General features: G+C 39.5%; 2 protein-coding genes across 2 annotated transcripts; both read left to right on the forward strand.

Annotated features, from left to right (window-relative positions):
* Positions 1–2173: 2173 nt before the first annotated feature.
* On the forward strand, positions 2174–4386 carry LOC103722520 (U-box domain-containing protein 9-like). Its single transcript, XM_089930347.1, has 3 exons — positions 2174–2212; positions 2246–2458; positions 3297–4386. Exons 1-3 carry the CDS (start codon positions 2174–2176, stop codon positions 4359–4361), a joined length of 1317 nt encoding a protein of 438 aa, XP_089786473.1. The 3' UTR covers positions 4362–4386.
* A 2304-nt stretch (positions 4387–6690) lies between these two features.
* LOC120112351 (uncharacterized) lies at positions 6691–11193 on the forward strand. Its single transcript, XM_088719736.2, has 6 exons — positions 6691–6846; positions 6977–7036; positions 7763–7889; positions 8434–8535; positions 10646–10813; positions 10883–11193. Exons 1-6 carry the CDS (start codon positions 6734–6736, stop codon positions 10898–10900), a joined length of 588 nt encoding a protein of 195 aa, XP_088575862.2. The 5' UTR covers positions 6691–6733; the 3' UTR covers positions 10901–11193.
* The last annotated feature ends 8994 nt before the right edge of the window (positions 11194–20187 follow it).

Genomic DNA, 20187 nt, shown 5'->3' on the forward strand with positions numbered 1-20187 from the left:
TAGATGAACGAGTCTCGAGTCTATAGTGTAGGGACACTAGAGTGATAGTGTAGGTGCTTGTCAAAGAACAAGTATACTGAGCGTGACTAAAGTAAGAAGTTACTTGAATGTCTATCCACTCGTCAGTGACTTACTTGATGTTGCAGTAGTGTGACTGATCCTTTGACCTGCGGTGCTTCGGTTATCCACAGTGAGATTGCTGTAGTTTGACTACATATATACATTGTCTCTAGCCATATAGATCCTTGTGGTACGGATTAGCTGCAGTAGATTCACTGTAGGAGTAGGATATGTACCTACATAAAATCTATCAACCTTGGTAGATAAGGAGTGATCCTATGTGATTTATGAGACTGAGTTCGTAAGACCTTTGCCAGGGCAGTATGTGAAGTGGAAAAATGGTATTCCACTCTCGAACTAAAGTCGAATAAATCTCGACATATGACAGACGAAGGGGTTTGACGAGTTATCCATGACCTCTATCTTGTAGGGATCCACAATAGAAGGACTATATCATACGATACTGCACTTAGAGGTTCATCTATTCCATTCTGCTGGGTTGCTACTATATGCTGCTAGATATCACTAGTGGATGGTGAGACTTACAGGGATTATCTTGATGGTCAATGATCCCTAGTGAGATGAGTTATAATTGTTCCAACCCATTGAAAGGCAACACTATTGAAGGGAAAAAGTTTAGTAGAGTGTGGTTCTCTTTGGATAATAATGCATGATATCGCATTGCGTACCTGAGGTCCCTCGGATCACCTCTTTATATAGGGGGGTCAACTTTGTCGTTACTTGGGTCGGCATGGTGTGCACCAGTCACCAAGAAGTGGCCAATAGTACGGCTTCGGCGTGGGCGACGTATAGTACCAACCGCGCGCTGAATGTACGGTTGCTACTATGGCCAATTGTTGTCACAATGGCCGATTGCCAGGACTGTCGACACATGTTGATTGGCTTTTTTGTCAAAGGCAAAGTTTCTTATCTCGATCGGTTGGCTCCTCGACTGAGGCCAAAGATGTCTATCTCGATTTGTACCGAGGTTATCGAGGTCGGTTTGGTCTGGGGTTGAGATGTCTAATATTTTTTCCATCAAAAGAAGATAAGAAGATTGATGTGAGGATATAATTTCTTCCCTGCACGTGGTGTAGGATAATAGTTCTCTCATGCATAGTCGAAGCATTCCCTCGAGAAACCAACCCCATTGTTGTCTCTACTACCCTTGCGCGTGAGTGTGCTGAGAAACCTCCTGAATGTCTCGCAACCCACTAACCCGTTTAGATATGCTAGTTCTAGCACTCATATATTCTTCTGATCAAAATGGCCACTCAACTGGCTACACAAAGGCAAAGGACGGAGGGCAGAGAGTATCCGAGGCTTGAGCTTACTAGAAGTTCTTTATGATGCCAATGGCACAAGCATCACAGTCGACCATGGAGAGCGGCATGCTGGAGTTTAGGATTCCGGGAGACTCAAGAAGGCACGCAAGAGGTTAAAATTATTTAAACGCGAGTGTGGTAAGTGGGATTGGCAATGCTTAACCATTTTATCCATTTAATTTATTTTAAAAAGTTGTACCTTTGGACATTGACCAATGACCTTGATTTTCTTTAGGCATTACTTGATCTAATATATAGTTTTCATAATTTTATAAACCCTAAACAAACTTGTGTAATCAAATGGTCTGATTCATACCTAAATTTTTAACCTATTTAATAAATAAATTAGATTTGGGTTGACGTATTTTTATTTATCCTATACTAATCCGTATTTTGTCTGTTGCAATCCACTTGTCATCCTATGGAAAAATAATTTTAAATTGAAAGAATGCTTTTGCAATTTTAGGGAGGTCTTTGCGCCCAACCCAGATACCCCTTGCCCCACTCAGATTTCTTGCGTACAACGCCATAAATTAAATTAAAATATTTAATTTATTTTTTAAATTGTTCATATGCTCGCGCCTTTTCCTTTCGTTTTGGAGACGCCTCATCCTCTCTCTCTCTCTCAAACCGAGAAGAGACACGAGAGAAAAGGGGCGGGAAGAAAGATCTGAAAGAAGAGGGAGGAGAGAAAGGAGAAGAAGACGAGAAGAAGAGATAGAAACTCTTATTTGATCCAATTGGAAAAGAGAGAGTACGAGGAGGAGGAGGAGGAGGAGGAGAGGGGGATGGAGAAATCAGGGGCGGCGGAGGCAGAGTTGTCTACGGTGGCGGAGAATGCGGCAGCGCTGGCGGCGGAGAAGAAGGTTGGGGAGCTGAAGAGAGAGCTGTGGAGGCTGGTGAGGTTGATCTCCGACGATGACGACGGCCGGATCGACAGCTACGACGAGGCGGCGAACTCACTCGCGGAGCTCAAGGATCTCACGTTCGGTTCGCCGGCGGTCCTCCAGCACTTCTTGTGCCCGATCTCCTGCGAGCTGATGAGGGATCCCGTGATTGTGGCATCCGGGGAGGTAAAGATCGCTAGAATTAGGGTCTTCCCAGTTCTTTGCCGCGATTACAAGAACTCGTATCGGTTCAGGTTTGAAATGCTGATTTCAACATTGGAGAATGTTCTTGGTGAATCAAGAATCTGGGCATTATACTTCTTCCTTGTGATTTTTTCTTAAAAAATGTGGTTTTAATTCGAGTTCTTGCATAGTTTTCGTGACAATGCTCCTTATCTCTGAATCTGTTTCGTTCATTTGTTTCCCAGTTGCATTAGGGTTCGAAATCTTGGGTTGTTTTCTGTTAGAAATGGCATGCATGTCGATGGGATTATGAGAGTTTTTACATTGTACTACAAGAATCTTTTCTTGTAAGTAATATATTGACGTAACAATTATTCTTATCTTATAGGATTTATTGTCCGGTTTCTTTAATTGCCTCTTCTTATTTTGGATTCAAGAATCTGACAAGAACTGGTTTCTTGGCTGAGAGCTTAGAATGTGATTTAGAATTACTGGAAGCGAGTGTGAATCTTCTGATGCTTAGACTCTGTTTCGGAACCTCTTACCACAAATGCTTTTTATTAGCTTCGATGTCTATCGGTACTCCAAAATCTTTTCTTGGGATAGAGAAATTAGGGTTTAGTTGTTGAAATCTTTATTTGTCCTAAAAGCTTAAGCTGGTAGAATGAGGTAGATTTATTTATATATTTTATATTTTCTTACGGCTGGGGCTGTGACTTGGAATATGTGAGTAGAAGCACTCTGTTACAAGTCTGATGCTTATCATGTCCTGTAATTGAATAACAACTCTGTTCCCTTTGAGTGATTCGAGTTATATATGTGTCTATGATTTTTCTTGCAGACCTACGACCGGCCATTCATTCAGAAGTTGCTGAATTCTGGGGACCGGATATGCCCGCGGAGCCATGAGGTTCTCCCCAACACCATCCTCACCCCCAACCATCTTCTCCAAAGCATGATATCGGAATGGTGCAAGGAGCATGACATCCCTCAGCCTCGACCTTGGAGCCAACATGAAGACCTGATCACAAGAAAAGAGCATTACGCACTTTACAAGCTCCTCGACAAGATTTCTTCATCCTCCTTGCAGAAGCAAGCCATGAAGGAGCTCCGGCTTCTCACCAAGCACAACGAGGCCTTCCGAGCCCTCTTAGGGGAGAAACCAGATACAATCCCCCAACTGCTCTCCGTTCTCTCTGCGCCAGGCTTGAATGATGATCCAGAATTCCACAACAACACTGTGACCGCAATCCTAAATATTTCAATCCATGATAGGAACAAGAAGATTGTTGGAGATGACCCCCAAGCCATCCCCTTCCTCATTGATTCATTGAAGGATGGAACCATGGAGACTCGGAGCAATGCGGCTGCCGGCCTATTCTGCTTATCAGCACTTGACTCCAACAAGCTTAAGATTGTTGAACTGGGAGCCATCAAACCCCTTCTGGAGCTCCTGGAGCAAGGCAGCAAAACTGCCAAGTGGGATGCGGCACAAGCTATTTTTAACATCTGCTTGGCCCCTGAGAACAAGGCGAGGGCAGTGAAGGAAGGGGTAGTGGGTGTAGCCTGGAAGGCCATCATGGATCAATCTCTCGTAGATGAGTCGTTGGCTATCTTAGCTCTGTTTAAACGTGAGCATGAGGCAATGGAGGAGATTAGTAGGAGCGGTGGGGTGCCTGCCTTGCTTGGTATCATTAGGGAGAGCTCCTGCAGAGAGAGCAAAGAGAATGCAGTGGCGGTTCTGTTCGCAGTCTGCATGCGGGATCGAACGAAGCTGAGGGAGGTCTTGGAGGAGGAGAGTTTGAACAGGACGATCTCTACTCTGAATCATTTCGGTACTAAAGGGGCTTCTGTCAAGGCCGGGAAACTTCTTCAGGTGCTGCGGAATTTAGATAAGAGAAACTAATGTACACAAGAGGAATGGATCCTATGTAAATATTACCTACTTCTGCACTGTTACGTAAAACTGCACTGTTACTTTACTGCTCTCAGAATTTGGACGTTGAAAGAAGGTTACTTCTGCTTCAGGATTTTGTGAACAGATGGTGCAGTTGTTGCCTCTTTTTATAGGATTTCACGTCATACAGATTAATATTGTTCACATATTTGTTTTTCCTCTTTACTCAATCAAATTTTGTACTTCTATATGGATACTATAATTTTTTTTCAGTCAATCAATCTTTTTTCTGGCTTGTTTATGATTAATAACGCTGCCTTATTTTCATTATTTGAGATGCTTTGATTTGAAGTTGTGTGTGTTTGAGGACCAAGATAGTTTCTTCTCCCAATACCTAGATGCTCGTATGTTTCATTGTGTGCTATAGCGCAATCCAAATGCTGGCTTCTCAGTTACGTGGTTCAGATTCTCTGTTAATGTTTTAAGAAAATCTTTCTTATTTGTTTATATGATGCAATATCAAAATTGTTTTCTGTTTTTTCTCTACCTTTGATAAATGTCAACCGTCTACTCTGATTCATGTGGAATCATGACTTCAGACTCTGTACATAACTGTAATCTTTTATCTATTAAAAAGGGGGTAGCTGATTGCTATCTCCTATTTCCATTAAAAAAACATAAAAACAAAAAGAAGATGCAATATCAAAACTGGTTTTGGAGTTCTCGCTTATGGCGAGTTTGCTATAAATCAGTTCAAGTTCAGTAAGATGTGTATGGAGTGAATTAGCTTGACACCAAATTTGAGAGAAATCAAAAGCAAGGGCAGAACCGAAGCATTTTAATACATTATACAATCATCAGTATAACTTTTCATAGATTAACTTCATCCTGGATCATCTTTTTGTACTGCATCGAACTGTCTTGTGATAATTGCAATCAGTAAGCCAGGTGACGGAAGGAGGTATGCCTCCTCCTGGAATGTTCTCCGCTTTTATTTTATTTCAATTAACTGTTCTTTAAAGTAATACTCGGGATGGAGAGTACTAGGTTTAGAAAGTACCAGAGACCGAGCCTGAAAAGCGGCCGAACCAACGTCTAGAAAGGTTTTTTCTTGCGCTAAAAAAAAAAAAAAAAAACTTATTTATGAGAGCGCAAATATTTGATACGTGGTTCCGTAGGCTGCAGTTTTATTTTGCACGTTCAACTTTCAGTAGTTTTAATTATATATTACGGATAATTCTACTGCAAGCTTGCAGTGGCACAGAACAGGAGAATTATAAAAGATAATTCTATTAAAAAGCTTTGAGTTTTAGACTTTTACATTCAAACATGGCTTCATATAAGAGGCATTTATATTGCATTAATTCATAATTGCCATTGTCTCTTTTTCACCAGCTGACAGTCATGCATGGACCATAGTTACCTAAGAGACAAGGCTATGCAAAGAGATATAGCAGAACATCTCATATATTATGAAGTTGGATCTGTGGACATAAAACTATGCATATGTTGGCTTAGAAACAATTTTTTTCCTTAACTTCTTTTTTGGGTCCAACAATATTAGAATCCTTTTCTCTAAGAAAAAAGAGAAACAATGTGAAACCTTTTATATATAAGCTTAGCATGGTTTATACTTTAAGGGAGAGAGTTGAAGGTTATTATGGAAATTGAAAGGTTGAAAAATTAACAGCCTATACAGTGTTAGAATAAAAGATAGAATTCGCTAATATTGGGCATTCATCAGGAACCCAATGGATTGTAATGATACAGTATATGATTTAATATGGCTCATGTTCCTGCCTAGCCGGAGCTTGCTCAAATTTAGCTTTATATCTGTGCAAGCCTAAATCTTTGGCCCGGCTAGCCTAATGCTATATACTTCTTAGGCTGAAGGCAACCTGGTATGACAAGCAATGGGACAATTTTAGCCCGTTTTCAACCCTAGTTTGGACTAGCCTTGAGATTTGAATTCTATATCCAACTCATTATGGGCTGAGCTTCAACCAGCATTTCAGCATATAGCAAACTGATTCTATGAATGATAGATAATTAAGCTTCTTAGGTCTGTTCAGAAGCAGGAAAATATTCACTACAGAAAATGTGGGTTTTGCCGATTATGTTTTCCCGACGCTAGGGGAAAGCGTCGGAAAAGGTTGGCTCAGCGCCAACCTTTGCCGACGCTTTGATCTAGCGTCGGTAAATCTGGAACAATAACGACGCTTTATAGCGTCGTTACAACTTTGAGAAACAACGACGCTTTTAAGCATTGTTATAAAACATAAAACCCCGACCCGTCGCCAGGCCCCCTCTCCTCATTTTATATCAGTCGATGCCCTAGCTACGCGCCGTCGACCTCCTCCTCCTCCTCCTCTTTGTTTTTAATGCTCGCCCGGCCCCCTCTCCTCATCCTCTCTCGGTTGAGCCCCATCCCTAGCCCCGATCGGCGATCGACGATTCCGCTTCTCTGCCGCCGTCGACCTCGCCGCCGTCTGAGGTAAGCCTCCCATTCTTCTTCTCTTCCTCCTCCTCCTCCTCCTCCTCCTCCTCCTCTTTGTTTTCTTCTTGTTTTTAACGCTCGCCCGGCCCCCTCTCCTCATCCTCTCTCGGTTGAGCCCCATCCCTAGCCCCGATCGGCGATCGACGATTCCGCTTCTCCGCCGCCGTCGACCTCGCCGCCGTCTGAGGTAAGCCTCCCATTCTCCTTCTCTTCCTCCTCCTCCTCCTCCTCCTCCTCTTTGTTTTCTTCTTGTTTTTAACGCTTATTTATTCTTGATCATTTTATTTATTCTTTGATTATACTTGTTGCTTGCTTATCCATTGTTTGATCGAAAATGTTCTGTCTCAGTAACAGCATACTTTTTTCTTCTTTTTCTTTTCTTCTCCTCCTTTTTTTTTTTTTTTTTTTTGAGGAGCAGTTAGGCAAGAGAGCTCAAACAGTTTCATTAAGTAAATGAAAGAGAGTACAAAGTAAAATAATAGAAGGAAGGATACCAAAAAAGAAGAAGAAGAAAAGGAGATGAAAAGGCGAAAAAAAAGAGTGACAAACGGTAGAAGAGAGGAAGTAATACTTGATCTTTCATTTTGCAGGGAGTCCTTTTTGTTTATTTTCAAGTTTTTGAGGAGACGTGTATCTTGTATAGCATCATACACATATTCTGATGAGCTTAGGGAGACATGTTTGAGCTCATCCAAGTAATAGAATCAGGAAAATCCAGACTATGTCTGTGCTTGCTAGAACCTGAGGTTTGAGGTTCATTAACTGAAAATTGCACAAGGAAATTGCTCTCTGGAAACATAGTTTGTACTTTCTTCTTGCAGCTTATATTGTTTGCATGATCTAAGTGATTGATTTTGAAAATTGTGGAAGAACCATAACTACATTGTGGTTACTTGAGGAATCCTTTGTGCAGGTTGGAATGTCTGAATAGTCTATTGAATCCTCTCATTGAGCAAGTAGTCTCAATTAAGAGAAAAGAATTGCTCTATCATAAGGCTTTTACAAGGCGATGTTATGACCTCCAAACAGCTGAAGCAGAGGTTAGAATGTTGTTCTGTTATATGTATACCTGTGCATCAAATCTGTTCCATTAAAGCTTAATGAGGTGGATTGAGTCAAACAAGTAGCTCTAGAGGTTTCTTGTCATGCTAGGTCTTTTTTGAAAAATCTCATCATGCTAAGTCATTACTGGCAGTTCCAGCATTATCAGGCTAGATATATGCTCTAGCATACGCTTCCAACTGTATTTCCCATCCATATAAATTAACTAATAAACTGATTGCAGTTCAAGGTAATCTCTATGCCCGTTCTTCATATCTCTTCATTTCAAGCCTTTTCATAAATTTGTTAAGTTCATTGCATTCCCAATGCTCCTCTAAGATACATTCAACTTGCATATTTTACTAGTATCTACAGACATTGTACCACAATGATAGCAGGGAAGGCACTTCGATGATGCATCAAGAAGTTTAATTACCACATTGAAGTTTCTAATATTTTTATGGATTTTTTTTCTATATACATGCAGTTGTAAAATTTCTTGAAGCTTTAACCCAAGCTTCATTGGTGTTTATTTAAACTCAGGTGGATCTGCTTGGTGATGAGGTAGATGTACTTCTTGGCCTAATTCAGAAGATATACATATCACTGGACCATTATTCACCAGTTTTGCAACACTATTTTGGGGTAATATAACTCATTCTTTATAATAACTTTTTCTTCTCTTGATCTGCATTTTTCATTTCGGGAAAACATTGATCCCTTATTATTGTGATATGATTCTTGGGCCAATGATAAGAAAAATGAAACAAAACATGAAGAAAAATGCTTGTTCAATCAATAAACAAATCCTAGAATTTGTTTAGTGCATAGTATATTTGTTTTCTTAGCTGCTCCGAGTAGTATAATGTTGTTCTTACTTGTACCAAGCGAAAAATGTTTCTTCAATTGTTAGATCTTATAGTGGTAGCAATGACCTTCCTTGGGTATGTTTGATCTGGTTATATTTTTTTCTGCATTCTATAAGACAAGCACTTATACTTTTTAATGATACTGAGATTTGGTTACTCTAGTTGCATGTAGGATATGTTAAATAAGTCAATTAACATATATATTTTTCCTTTTCTGATGTCTTAACTAGAGAACTTTCATGAATGATGATGCTCTCATTGTTGCCCACCATAGCAGCATCTTAAACTTGAGTTGAGATGAACTTTGGCTCTCTAAACTTTTTTTTTTGGTTGGGCCTTGTGGTTCCTTCTTTCATTTAGGTGTATTTGTGATTTCAACTGATATGAATTTCTTCCCCGAGAAAAAAAGTGTGTGAATTTCCAGTTACTCGAACTGTTGACGCAAGCAATGAAGCTTTATCTAGAGTCATGTTCCTTCGACAATGAACCACTTTTGATCCTATTTGATTTCACCATCTTGTTAGTTGCTTCATCTAGTAAGCATCAATTGGCCAGACAATAGACACGGGGTGCATGTAATGAGGCTCTATATTGATACTCCTTACTTCATATCTTCAAGTAACTATCCTGTAATCATTACTACCTCAAGTGAGCCATTGCTCACTCTTTCATTTTCATTTACCATAGTCCTAAATTTTCTTAGAACATCTGTTCATTCTAGTTGAACTAGTGATCACTGATTGCTGGACCCATATCATAGTTGAACTAGTGATCACTGATTGCTGAACATGAAATTGATGCTTTAAATAGTTCTGTTGTATATAAAAAGAGAATCTCAAAAAAGCAATTCTGGAATCTGGAATTTATAACAAGATTAAATAAGATTGGCACATTTCTCTGCCAGTAGTTCATTTCTAAATTATCTGAATAGAAAATAATACTGTGCTCATAGTAAACCAAGTTGTAAATCCAGGGGAAGTTATTCTGGCTTTGAAATTACAGAATATATGACTAACCCATAAATTTTTTCTTGCTGTTTTGGAGAGGCTGCTGCTGCTGCCTCACCCTGTACTCTGAAAGACTATGGAATTTTAGATAGTGGACCATATAGTTTCAGTGGGTTCCCAGCTAGTCATTTGAGAACCTCTTGAGTGTATTTCTTTATTCTGATATTGTTAACTGAGACAATTTCTTGACCTTGTCCCCATGAATGCATTACTTGACAGTTTAGAAGCAAGAATGGGAAAACACCATGCTTCCTCCAACTTCCTCCAAACCCATCATCTAGACCCTAGATTTTGTCCATTGTTAACAAAGGCCCAATGTTCCAAAGTATGCCAAGGTTTCTGAGTACAACTAAACAAAGCCTGTGCTGTTTTTCAGTGGAATGATACCCATACAGTTAAGTGTTCGAAGTTTCTACATAAAACATGTGAATTCAAAGTTGAGTTTTATTTGTAATGTTATAAATTGCTGGAATCTTGGTCTTGCATTGGTAATTGTTTTGCATCAAATGTTGGATGGCTTTTACATTCTGCTTTTAAATGCAATTTGCTGTCTGGATGATAGAGCATAAATAACAGCAGCTAAACATGTTTCCTTGTAACATGTTTATGTCAAGGACGAGCAGTAACATGCATTAGTAGAGGTAATTTTTTTTCAGATTACCATATGACATGGCAGAGAATGATCAGTCGAGTTCCAAGTATCTTTGTTGAAGTTTAGATTCATGTTGACATCATTCTATTATATGTCTAAAATGTTTTTTGAATCAGAAGATGGTGGGGAACTCACTAAACTAAAATAAGAGCAAAAGATAGTGGGGAACTTTATTTAGTATAAATTTATTATTTAACCAAATATTGATTCTTTTTTGTGCATACCAGGTAACAATATGCCTCGAGGGAGACGATTTAGAGATGTGGAGTTTCAGCATTCTCAGGTGGGATCTACTTCTGATCAGTCCCAGCAGTCATGTGAGCACCAGCAGCATGAGTCAGAATCTCAGCACGAGCCTCCTGCTGATTGTCCGGAGGATGAGCTCCGGATCCAGGGTAATTCGATTTAAAGTTATGTTCATATTTGTCTTCAACTTTTTAAGACATTTTATTTAATTTTAATAGATGGACAAGGGACGGTGAGGACGAGACGGGGACCCACTCAAGCGAAGGATGTGTGGAAGCTTCCTCCGAGTGAGAAGATCATCATCCGATGCAACGAATTGGGGCAGCCCATCAATAGAGCTAAAATATCAACGTATTTTTAGTTTCTAAAATATTTTTTTTTCTTGTAGGTTGATGATACTTCATCTACTCGTAGAGATGATGATGCCGACCCTTACATATTGTAAATTGTGTACGTAGGAATTTGACTTGTATGTTTTTAGAATGTTTTTGAAGTACAATGTAATCAAATATGATAATATGAATATAATCAAAGTTCTTGTTTGTGACTCGTATTTTGTTATATATGTGATTCGGTGTATTTGTTTCTATTGTTTTGTTAGAATTTAATGTACACAGAGTATTTAAAAATTACTTTCATAAAAAAAAATTTTTAAAAAAAAATTTAATGCCGGACGCTTATAAGCGTCGGAAAAAGCAACCGGAAAGTAAACTACTGGAACGCCTTTAACGACGCTTTTAAGCGTCGGCCTAAGACCATAGTAACCAACGTTCTCGCCGACGCTTATAAGCGTCGGAGTATTAAAAAAAAACGACGCTTAAAAGCGTCGGGATAGACCAACGTTCTCGCCGACGCTTATAAGCGTCGGAGTCTTATAAAACAAACGACGCTTAAAAGCGTCGGTATAGACCAACGTTCTCGCCGACGCTTATAAGCGTCGGAGTCTTATAAAACAAACGACGCTTAAAAGCGTCGGGATAGACCGACGACGCTTTTTTGACGCGTCGGGTTAAACCCGACCCACGCCCACCTGCCCGACGTCTGACCTACGCTTTGTGAAGCGTGGGCTGGGAATTCGCCGACGCTTATAAGCGTCGGTAGAGTCAAAAAAAACCGCCGGAAGTTATTCCTTCTTTTGTAGTGATTGTCTGTGAATAAATGCCTTACATGGTAGAAAGGCCAGAGAAAGTACAAGATCAGGCAAAATGAGAGATGTCAAATGCCTTTTACTTGTATGTATTGCCTTAAATCAAAGTTTCTAGCGCTGCAAGAAATCATGAAAAAATCAACACTTTTTAAGGCAAATGCTGATGCTTATAAGTATCGTAAACTAAGTCTCCAATCTTCTGGAAAGCGTCAAAGAAATGTCACCTATGCAATCGTCGAAACAGAAATTGTTGATGCTTGCAGGCTGTGTTGCTTTTTGTAGCGAGCGATGCTCAAAGCGTCGCTAAGTAATGATGCTTTTAAAAGCATGGCTGATTGACAATACTTCTTAGCATCACTGACTGAGGATAGTGTTGTTGATTGATGATGCTTCTTAGTGAAGAGGTGGATGGAGGAGAAGAATATTGTAGTATTTTTCACTAAGAAATGAAGAGGACTTTACTCTATATTAAATTTCTGCAACTCTCTTCATTACAAAATGACTCAAGTAACAACCCCTTTATAAAGAGGATTTTACAACCCTTTAAGTAATCTCTATACAAAATACTAAGAGTCATATTTAAGAATGACACTTCGGTTTTACTCATGAAGAGAAATTCTAAGTAAATTTCATAGGTAAAATAAAAGGTTTTTTTAGAAACACAAATATCTTAAATAATATCTCTTGAATCAATGCATAATTAAGTTTATCTATTTCCAACACCCTCCTTTAAACTTAATTATCCTCCATCCTTCATACCAAGCAAATCTTTGAATTTGTTGAAGAGATCAACTCCAAGTGGTTTAGTAAAAATATCCGCAACTTGATCATGAGTCTTCACATAAATAAGCTCCACATCTTTGTTCTTCACATGCTCCCGGATTGAATGAAAACGAACATCTCTATGTTTGCTCCTTTGATGATAAACTGGATTCTTCCCTAAAGCAATTGCCGATTTGCTATCAATGTAAATTTGTGTAGCTTCATTTTGATCAATATTAATCTCTTTTAGCAAGCTTCTTAGCCATATTGCATGACTAACACATGAAGATGCCGCAACATATTCTGCTTCACAAGTTGAGAGAGTAACAATTGCTTGCTTCTTAGACATCCATGAGAATGCCGTATTACCTATAAAAAATGCAAATCCAGAAGTACTTTTTCGGTCATCCAAGTCTCCACCCCAATCACTATCAGAATAGCCTTCAAGTTGAAAATTATTAGAATAAAAATAGAATAAGCCAAGGCCTAAAGTACCTTGAACATAACGTAGGATCCTCTTTGCCGCCTTCCAATGAGATGATTTTGGTTCCTCCATGAACCGACTCACCAAACCAACGTCATATAGTATGTCCGGTCTTGTACATGTCAAGTATCTCAAACACCCTACCAAGCTTTTGTAGAGTGTAGGATCAATCACCTTGCCTTCATCATTCTTGGACAATTTTACACCACAATCCACTGGTGTGTTAATAGGATTGCAATCTTCCATCTTGAACCTTTTAATCACTTCCTTTGCATAGTGCTCTTGAGAGAGAAAAATTCCATCTTCTAATTGATTCACTTCTAAACCAAAAAAGTAGGACATAAGTCCCATGTCGGTCATGTCGAACTCCTTTGCCATTGCTTGTTTGAATTCTTTGATCAATTGTATAGAATTGCCGGTGAAGATAAGATCATCAACATATAATGAGACAAGTAATTTGTTCCCATCCTTCTCCTTGATATAGAGAGCTTGTTCATAGGGACATTGAACAAACCCATTTGCCTTGAAATAAGCATCAATTCTTGAATTCCAAGCTCTAGGTGCTTGCTTCAAACCGTAGAGCGCCCTTTTTAATTTCAACACTTTGTCTTCTTGTCCACTTCTGACATAACCTTTGGGTTGCCCAATGTACACTTCTTCATTCAAATAGCCATTAAGAAAGGCTGATTTGACATCAAGTTGAAAAATCTTCCATTTGTTTTGAGCCGCCAAAGAAATCACCAAGCGAATGGTCTCCATTCGCGCAACGGGAGCAAAAACCTCCTCGTAGTCAATTTCGGCCTTTTGCTTGTAGCCTTTAGCTACAAGTCGTGCTTTGTATTTCTCCACTTCACCTTGTGGATTTCTTTTGACTTTGTAAACCCACTTTACTCCAATTGGTTCAAGCCCACTTGGTAGAGAAGTAAGCTCCCATGTCTCTTTTTTTCTATGGCTTCTATCTCTTCATTCATGGCTTTTCTCCACTTCTTATCTTTGATAGCATCTTCAAAAAAATTATTTCTTCATTAGCAAAAAGACAAATAAGATTTAAGGGAGTTGTCACCTCATATAAATCTTGAATGCTTCTTGTCTTTAGTGGTATTGAAACATCTTCAACCGATAAAGTAGGAGATGAAGGTGGTGTTGGCTCTCTAATTTGCTCCTTGATCTGCTCTTCATCTTGTATCATCACCATGTTAGTGTTCCAATTCCAAACGCCGTCTTCTTGGAACTCCACATCTTGGCTTACAATGACTTTCTTCTCCTTTGGTTCATAGAGTTTATAGGCTTTGGATCTTGCATTGTACCCGATGAAAATGCATGGTAAGCTTTTATCATCTAACTTGCTTCTCCTTTGATCCGGAATATGTGCATAAGCTATGCACCCAAACACCTTCAAATGAGAGATATCAGGCTTGTATCCACTCCATGCTTCTTGTGGTGTTACTTCTTCCAAGTTTTTTGTGGGGCATCTATTAAGCAAGTAGACCGCATAATTGACAGCCTCGCCCCAAAACTCCTTCGACAACTTCTTTATTTTAAGCATGCTTCGGACCATGTCAAGTATAGTCCGATTTTTTCTTTCTGCGACGCCATTTTGTTGAGGTGAGTATGGAGCGGTCAAGGATCTCCAAATGCCATGAGTTTTGCAAAAAGCTTCAAACTCCTTGGATGTGAATTCTCCTCCACGATCTGACCGCAACGCCTTGATAGTATAGCCATTTTGATCTCCACCAAAGTTTTAAACTTCTTGAAAGCTTGAAATGCTTCTGACTTCTCCTTCAAGAGATACACCTATGTTTTCCTGCTGAAATCATCAATAAAAGTTAGAAAATAGCGACGACCTCCAAATGAGCTTGGAGTGATTGGTCCGCAAATGTCGGTATGGATAAGTTGAAGTGGTGTTTTTGCTTTGTTGTAAGACTTCTTTGGAAAGCTTCTCCTTGAGTGTTTGCCAAGAACACACCCCTCACATATATTATTAGGGACATCAATATAAGGCAGCCCCTTCACCATTCTTTTACTTGAAAGAAGCTTTAGAGCACCGAAGTTTACATGTCCGAACCGCAAATGCCAAAGCCAAGATACATCCTTCATACATGCACTTAGACATTTAGCAACAATATGATTTATGTTTAATACAAACATGCGGTTATTTGACATAGGAACATGAGCAATCAATTTATTTTATTTTCTTAGATAGAAGCTTCCTTCCTTTAGTTGCATATCAAATCCTCTCTCCTAGAGTTGCCCAATACTAAGAATATTTGTTTTCATATCAGGCACATAATAGACATTGGAAATAAACTGTTGGCTTCCATCTTTGAGTTGAATAAGTATCTTACCAATGCCCTTCACCTTTACCTTGGAAGTATCTCCAAATGAGACATGGCCATTCACCGATTCATCAAGCTCCATGAAAATTTCTTTGTGCCCCGACATGTGGTTACTTACACCAGAGTCCAAGTACGACATATTTTGATTGATAGCATCTCCTCCTTTTCGTGCTAGTAGAAGTACGTCATCTCCATCATCTTCCTTTTTGACATAATTGGCTTTCTCATGAACTTGACTAGATTGATTAGAGTAGCACTCAAAAGAATAATGCCCAAACTTGTTGCAATTGTAACATTGAACTTGACCCTTGTTATACCTTCGGCCTCTACCTCTTTGTCCTCTTCCTCCACGATTTTGGTTGCCTTCCTCAATATTGTTGTGGTCACCACGACCTCTACCACGACCATAAGATCCACCTCGACCTTTACCATGACCACGTCCTCGGCCACGACCACGACCTCTTTGGCTACTTTCGCCTCTTGACTCCTCCTTTTTGTTATTGATGGAGAGCTTGCTTTGTAGAACTTGCTCCAATGGCTCTTGTCTTCTCTTTAGTATTTTTTGCTCATGGGCTTGAAGTGAACCCATAAGCTCATCCACCGTCATAGTGTCCAGGTCTTTGGACTCTTCAATGGCCGCCACTACATAATCAAATTTGTGGTCCAAGGATCATAGAATTTGTTCCACGACCCGATTATCATCAAGTGTCTCGCTGTTCCTCCTCAATTGGTTCACAACGGTCAACACCCTTGTGAAATAGTCCGACACAACTTCGGACTCCTTCATTTGCAAAGCTTCAAACTCGCCTCTCAAGCTTTGGAGGCGAACCTTCTTCACCTTTTCTACACCTTTGTAAGAATTTTGTAAAATCTCCCATGCTTGCTTGAAATTGGTAGCACTAGCAACCTTCTCAAAAGCGGCCTCATCTAGGCCTTGGTAGATGAAGTAGAGAGCCTTCTTGTCTTTCTTCAAAGTCTCTCGTTGTTGCACCGTAAGAATATCTCTATCTTCGGCTTCTACATAGCCTCTTTCGACTATGTCCCAAATATCTTGAGATCCAAGCGGCCTTCATTTGGATGCTCCAATTCTCATAGTTGGTATTGGTAAGACGAGGAATGGGAAGCACTCCGGTAGCCATGAATCTAGCTCTGATACCACTTTGAAGAGGTGGATGGAGGAGAAGAATATTGTAGTATTTTTCACTAGGGAATGAAGAGGACTTTAATCTATATTAAATTTCTGCAACTCTCTTCATTACAAAATGACTCAAGTAACAACCTCTTTATAAAGAGGATTTTACAACCCTTTAAGTAACCTCTATACAAAATACTAAGAGTCATATTTAAGAATGACACTTCGGTTTTACTCATGAAGAGGAATTCTAAGTAAATTTTATAGGTAAGATAAAAGGTCTTTTTGGAAACACAAATGTCTTAAATAATATCTCTTGAATCAATGCATAATTAAGTTTATCTATTTCCAACACTTAGCATCTCAAACTGACATCGCTAAGTCACTCTATTGATGATGCTTTGAAGTGTCGCCCTTTTTAAACTTTGCAATGCTTCAAAGCGTCGCTTAGTTGTATTTATAGATATATTTTAAATTTAACAAATTTGAACAAAACTTGTATATAACATAAGGTCAAACATAACTTGTATATAATTTGAACAAAATATGTACATGGTACAACCAAATATGTATAACAAAACTCACATAGCAAAACTTGTATCGTATATGAAAATGTATACATAATATCAAACATAATTAAATGTCCATGATAACTCAAGAAACTACAAAAATATAAATATATACATCATATCTAAAACAACAAAAGAAAATCAAGCTAAGGGCTATCAGTGATCGACGACATCATTATTATCCGATGGAAGAAATATTTGATGAGTTACACCCTATTCGATGCGATGTTCGCGGCGGAATTCGAACAGAATGTCGTTCATCGTATGAACGCGCCTCGGATCGTACAATTCAAAAAAATTTCTATATCCAAATTCAGAAGATCTTTGAACTCATTAGGAAGGAAAGATTAGGATCTGAGAAGGGTTGATTAAGATTTACAAAACTGAAACAAAAATCAGAAGTTTTAGATTTAAAGATCTCATCTTCAAAAATTCTGCAGGTGTAGAACACCGCAGCCTGATGATCTATTCTAGGTTTCTCTTTGAGCCGCACAATTGTCCGGCCTCTACAAGTATCCACACGAGGATCTAATCATCTAAGAATAGGTCTTACCGGAGTGCTAGCTCCTTGCAAAGACCTCTCATGACTATCATAAGTTAGAATAAGAATCTGCAACTTACCTCCTTGAAGAAGAACCCTTTCTTCTTCAACCTTGCTTGCGATGGAGGAAGAGGAAGGAGGAACCTTGCACGTGGATCTTCCTTGCCTTGCTATTGTGGAAGTAGAGGAGGATGAAGACCCCTTGCTGCCATGGAGAAGGAGGAAGAAGAAGAGCTATGTGGCGTGAGGAAGAACTCCTTCTTTCTTGTTGTCGTGTGGTCTTTCTTTCTTTCTTTTCTTCTCAAACTTCCAACGCCTTCGAAGAGGAAGAAGGGAACTCCTTAGCTGCCGTGGAGGAAGAGGATGAAGGCTCCTCTTGCTGCCGTAGGAAGGAGGAAGAAAGGAAGAGGAGGCGTGGAGAGGAAGAAGAGAGAATTATTTCATAACATTTTCCTTGCTACCCTTTTATAGATTGGGTTTTGGGCTTCTCCTAACTTATTAGGAGTATGGGACTATAACCCACCCTTGGATTAATGCCAAGTGTCCAATCCTTGTGCTCATAGATGCATGACATGTGTCCACTTAATCAATTGATTAATTCCTAATCACATTAGGACTCCTAATCTCATTAGGAAAATTAATTGATTTGGGAGCATGCATCCTACGACGCCATGTAGATTTTAAAGTCCGCATAGTGTGAACACGACTTAAGTCATATTCATCCTACGACGACATGTGGTCTTTAAAATCCGCACAAATCTTGGTTTAATCAAATTGACCCAATCATGAATCCAAATCAATTTGGGTCAAACCTAATTTGATTTGGCTCATTAAATCAGCCCAATTGCAATCCAATTGCAATCAATTCCACTTAATTCTTCTTCTATTAACTCACTAATACTTAGTGGGTTAATTCAATCACCAATCATATTGATGATTGATTTCTATTGTGATTCCAAATCACAATTATGATAGTATGACTAATTAAATCCTCTATGTGTGTGATCCCGTAGGTTCTATTCTGACTAGTAGTGAGTGATAAGTGCTTAATAATTCATAATTTAGCTATCTTTCCATAGCACTTATCAATGTTCTTAAACTAATAAATACATATTTTACCATGAAATTGAATAAACATTGAAATAAATTTAAAATATGGTAATAAGTAAATAATTCTTTTCTTAAAATAGATTCTGAACTCGTCTCTCTCCTGGTTGCGATCTTTCATGAAAACAGGGGATTGGGTTGACCCGGTTTAGTAACCTGATGGAGTTGTAATCAAGCTAAGGCTATAATTAAATAGGTTTTGGTCCTGATTAGATAATTATTTTTGTATGAGAAAAAGCTTTGATTAACTTTTTTTATTAAGTCCCGGTCTTGTTTTTGGTCTTGTCGAGTCCGGTCTGAAGCAGTTTAGCAATAATTAAATTTGGAAGACATTGGGCTCGAGAACAAGTTCAAGCAACTAAACGATCATGACCCACCGCAAATCCAAAGCCAATTTGCAACCAATTCGTTACCTGCCTTCATATAAAATTTATAATAATAATAACAACTAAATATTCACGATTCACTGTTCATATGAACAGTGTCCAGTTAAAACACTGTTCATATGAACAGTGTTAAAAAAAAACCAACATGTCGAAAACACTGTTCATATGAACAGTGTTCGTGAAATCACTGTTCATGTGAACAGTGTTAGAGAAAAAAATAAATAATACATAATAAATAAATAAATAATAAAAAATAAAAAAAATGGGAATTCACTGTTTATCTTCTTCCTTCCGCAGTCGGCCACCTTCTCCGCCATCACCGACCAGATCTCGCGGCGCCTCCCGTGATGCAATCCTTACCACCCGCGCGATCAAAGGAGCTCGTCCCAGCGTCGTCGTCGTCCCCGAGTCCTCCGCCATCGACCGCGTGCGGCATCTTCCCCTCCGTGATCGGCGACCCTGCCGCCCAGAAATCCCTCCAAATCAGCCTGGTCCTCCGCCCTCGCTTCAAAATAAGGCGTCTTCCGCATCCGAGCAGCTGCAGCACCGTCTTCATCCCCGGATGTTCCGCCAGCGACCAGCACCTGCAAATCAAGCCTGAGATCCCGCGGCCCCTCTTCCTCCTCTCCCGCGATCTGCCTCCCGGCACTACGCCCCGGAATCAGCCGCCGTGATCCCTCCTTCCTCCTCTCAATGTGCGCCGGACGGCTATAAAAGGGGGGCTGAGGCGTTCGGTGAAAAGGGGGGGAGCGGGCTTCGACAGAAAGAGGGGACCCCCTGTTTCGGTGAAGAAAAGGAAGGAGAAAGCCGTGCGTGGAAGGGAGTGAAGAGTAATTTTTTTATGAAGATGGGAGGACTTCCGGCCACCATGAGCAGCTAAATCTTGGTTTAGGAGTTTGATGAAGCCGTGGATGAGTATTTATGTTGCATTTCTTTGATTTTTAGCATTGTAAGACAGTTGCATATTTAATGAAATTATGATCTTGAAATGTCTTGTTTAATTTGTGTAAGATGTTTATCTTGTAGAAAGCCTCTGCATGAATTAATATAGTTTATCGA

The sequence above is a fragment of the Phoenix dactylifera genome, chromosome 4 (genome assembly GCF_051530095.1).
Source record: "Phoenix dactylifera cultivar Ajwa chromosome 4, Ajwa_hap1_PhDact_Kaust_v1.1, whole genome shotgun sequence".
NCBI classification, from domain to species: Eukaryota; Viridiplantae; Streptophyta; class Magnoliopsida; order Arecales; family Arecaceae; genus Phoenix; species Phoenix dactylifera.

What these genes read in the sequence shown, in the direction of transcription:
- LOC120112351 (XM_088719736.2), top strand. Translation starts at nt 6,734, where the DNA reads ATGCTCGCCCGGCCCCCTCTCCTCATCCTCTCTCGGTTGAGCCCCATC. An exon ending in CGACCTCGCCGCCGTCTGAG is followed by an intron (nt 6,847 to 6,976) that starts GTAAGCCTCCCA and finishes CCCCATCCCTAG; the next exon opens with CCCCGATCGGCGATCGACGA. An exon ending in CGACCTCGCCGCCGTCTGAG is followed by an intron (nt 7,037 to 7,762) that starts GTAAGCCTCCCA and finishes TCCTTTGTGCAG; the next exon opens with GTTGGAATGTCTGAATAGTC.
- LOC103722520 (XM_089930347.1), top strand. Translation starts at nt 2,174, where the DNA reads ATGGAGAAATCAGGGGCGGCGGAGGCAGAGTTGTCTACG. An exon ending in CGGAGGCAGAGTTGTCTACG is followed by an intron (nt 2,213 to 2,245) that starts GTGGCGGAGAAT and finishes CTGGCGGCGGAG; the next exon opens with AAGAAGGTTGGGGAGCTGAA. An exon ending in TGATTGTGGCATCCGGGGAG is followed by an intron (nt 2,459 to 3,296) that starts GTAAAGATCGCT and finishes TTTTTCTTGCAG; the next exon opens with ACCTACGACCGGCCATTCAT.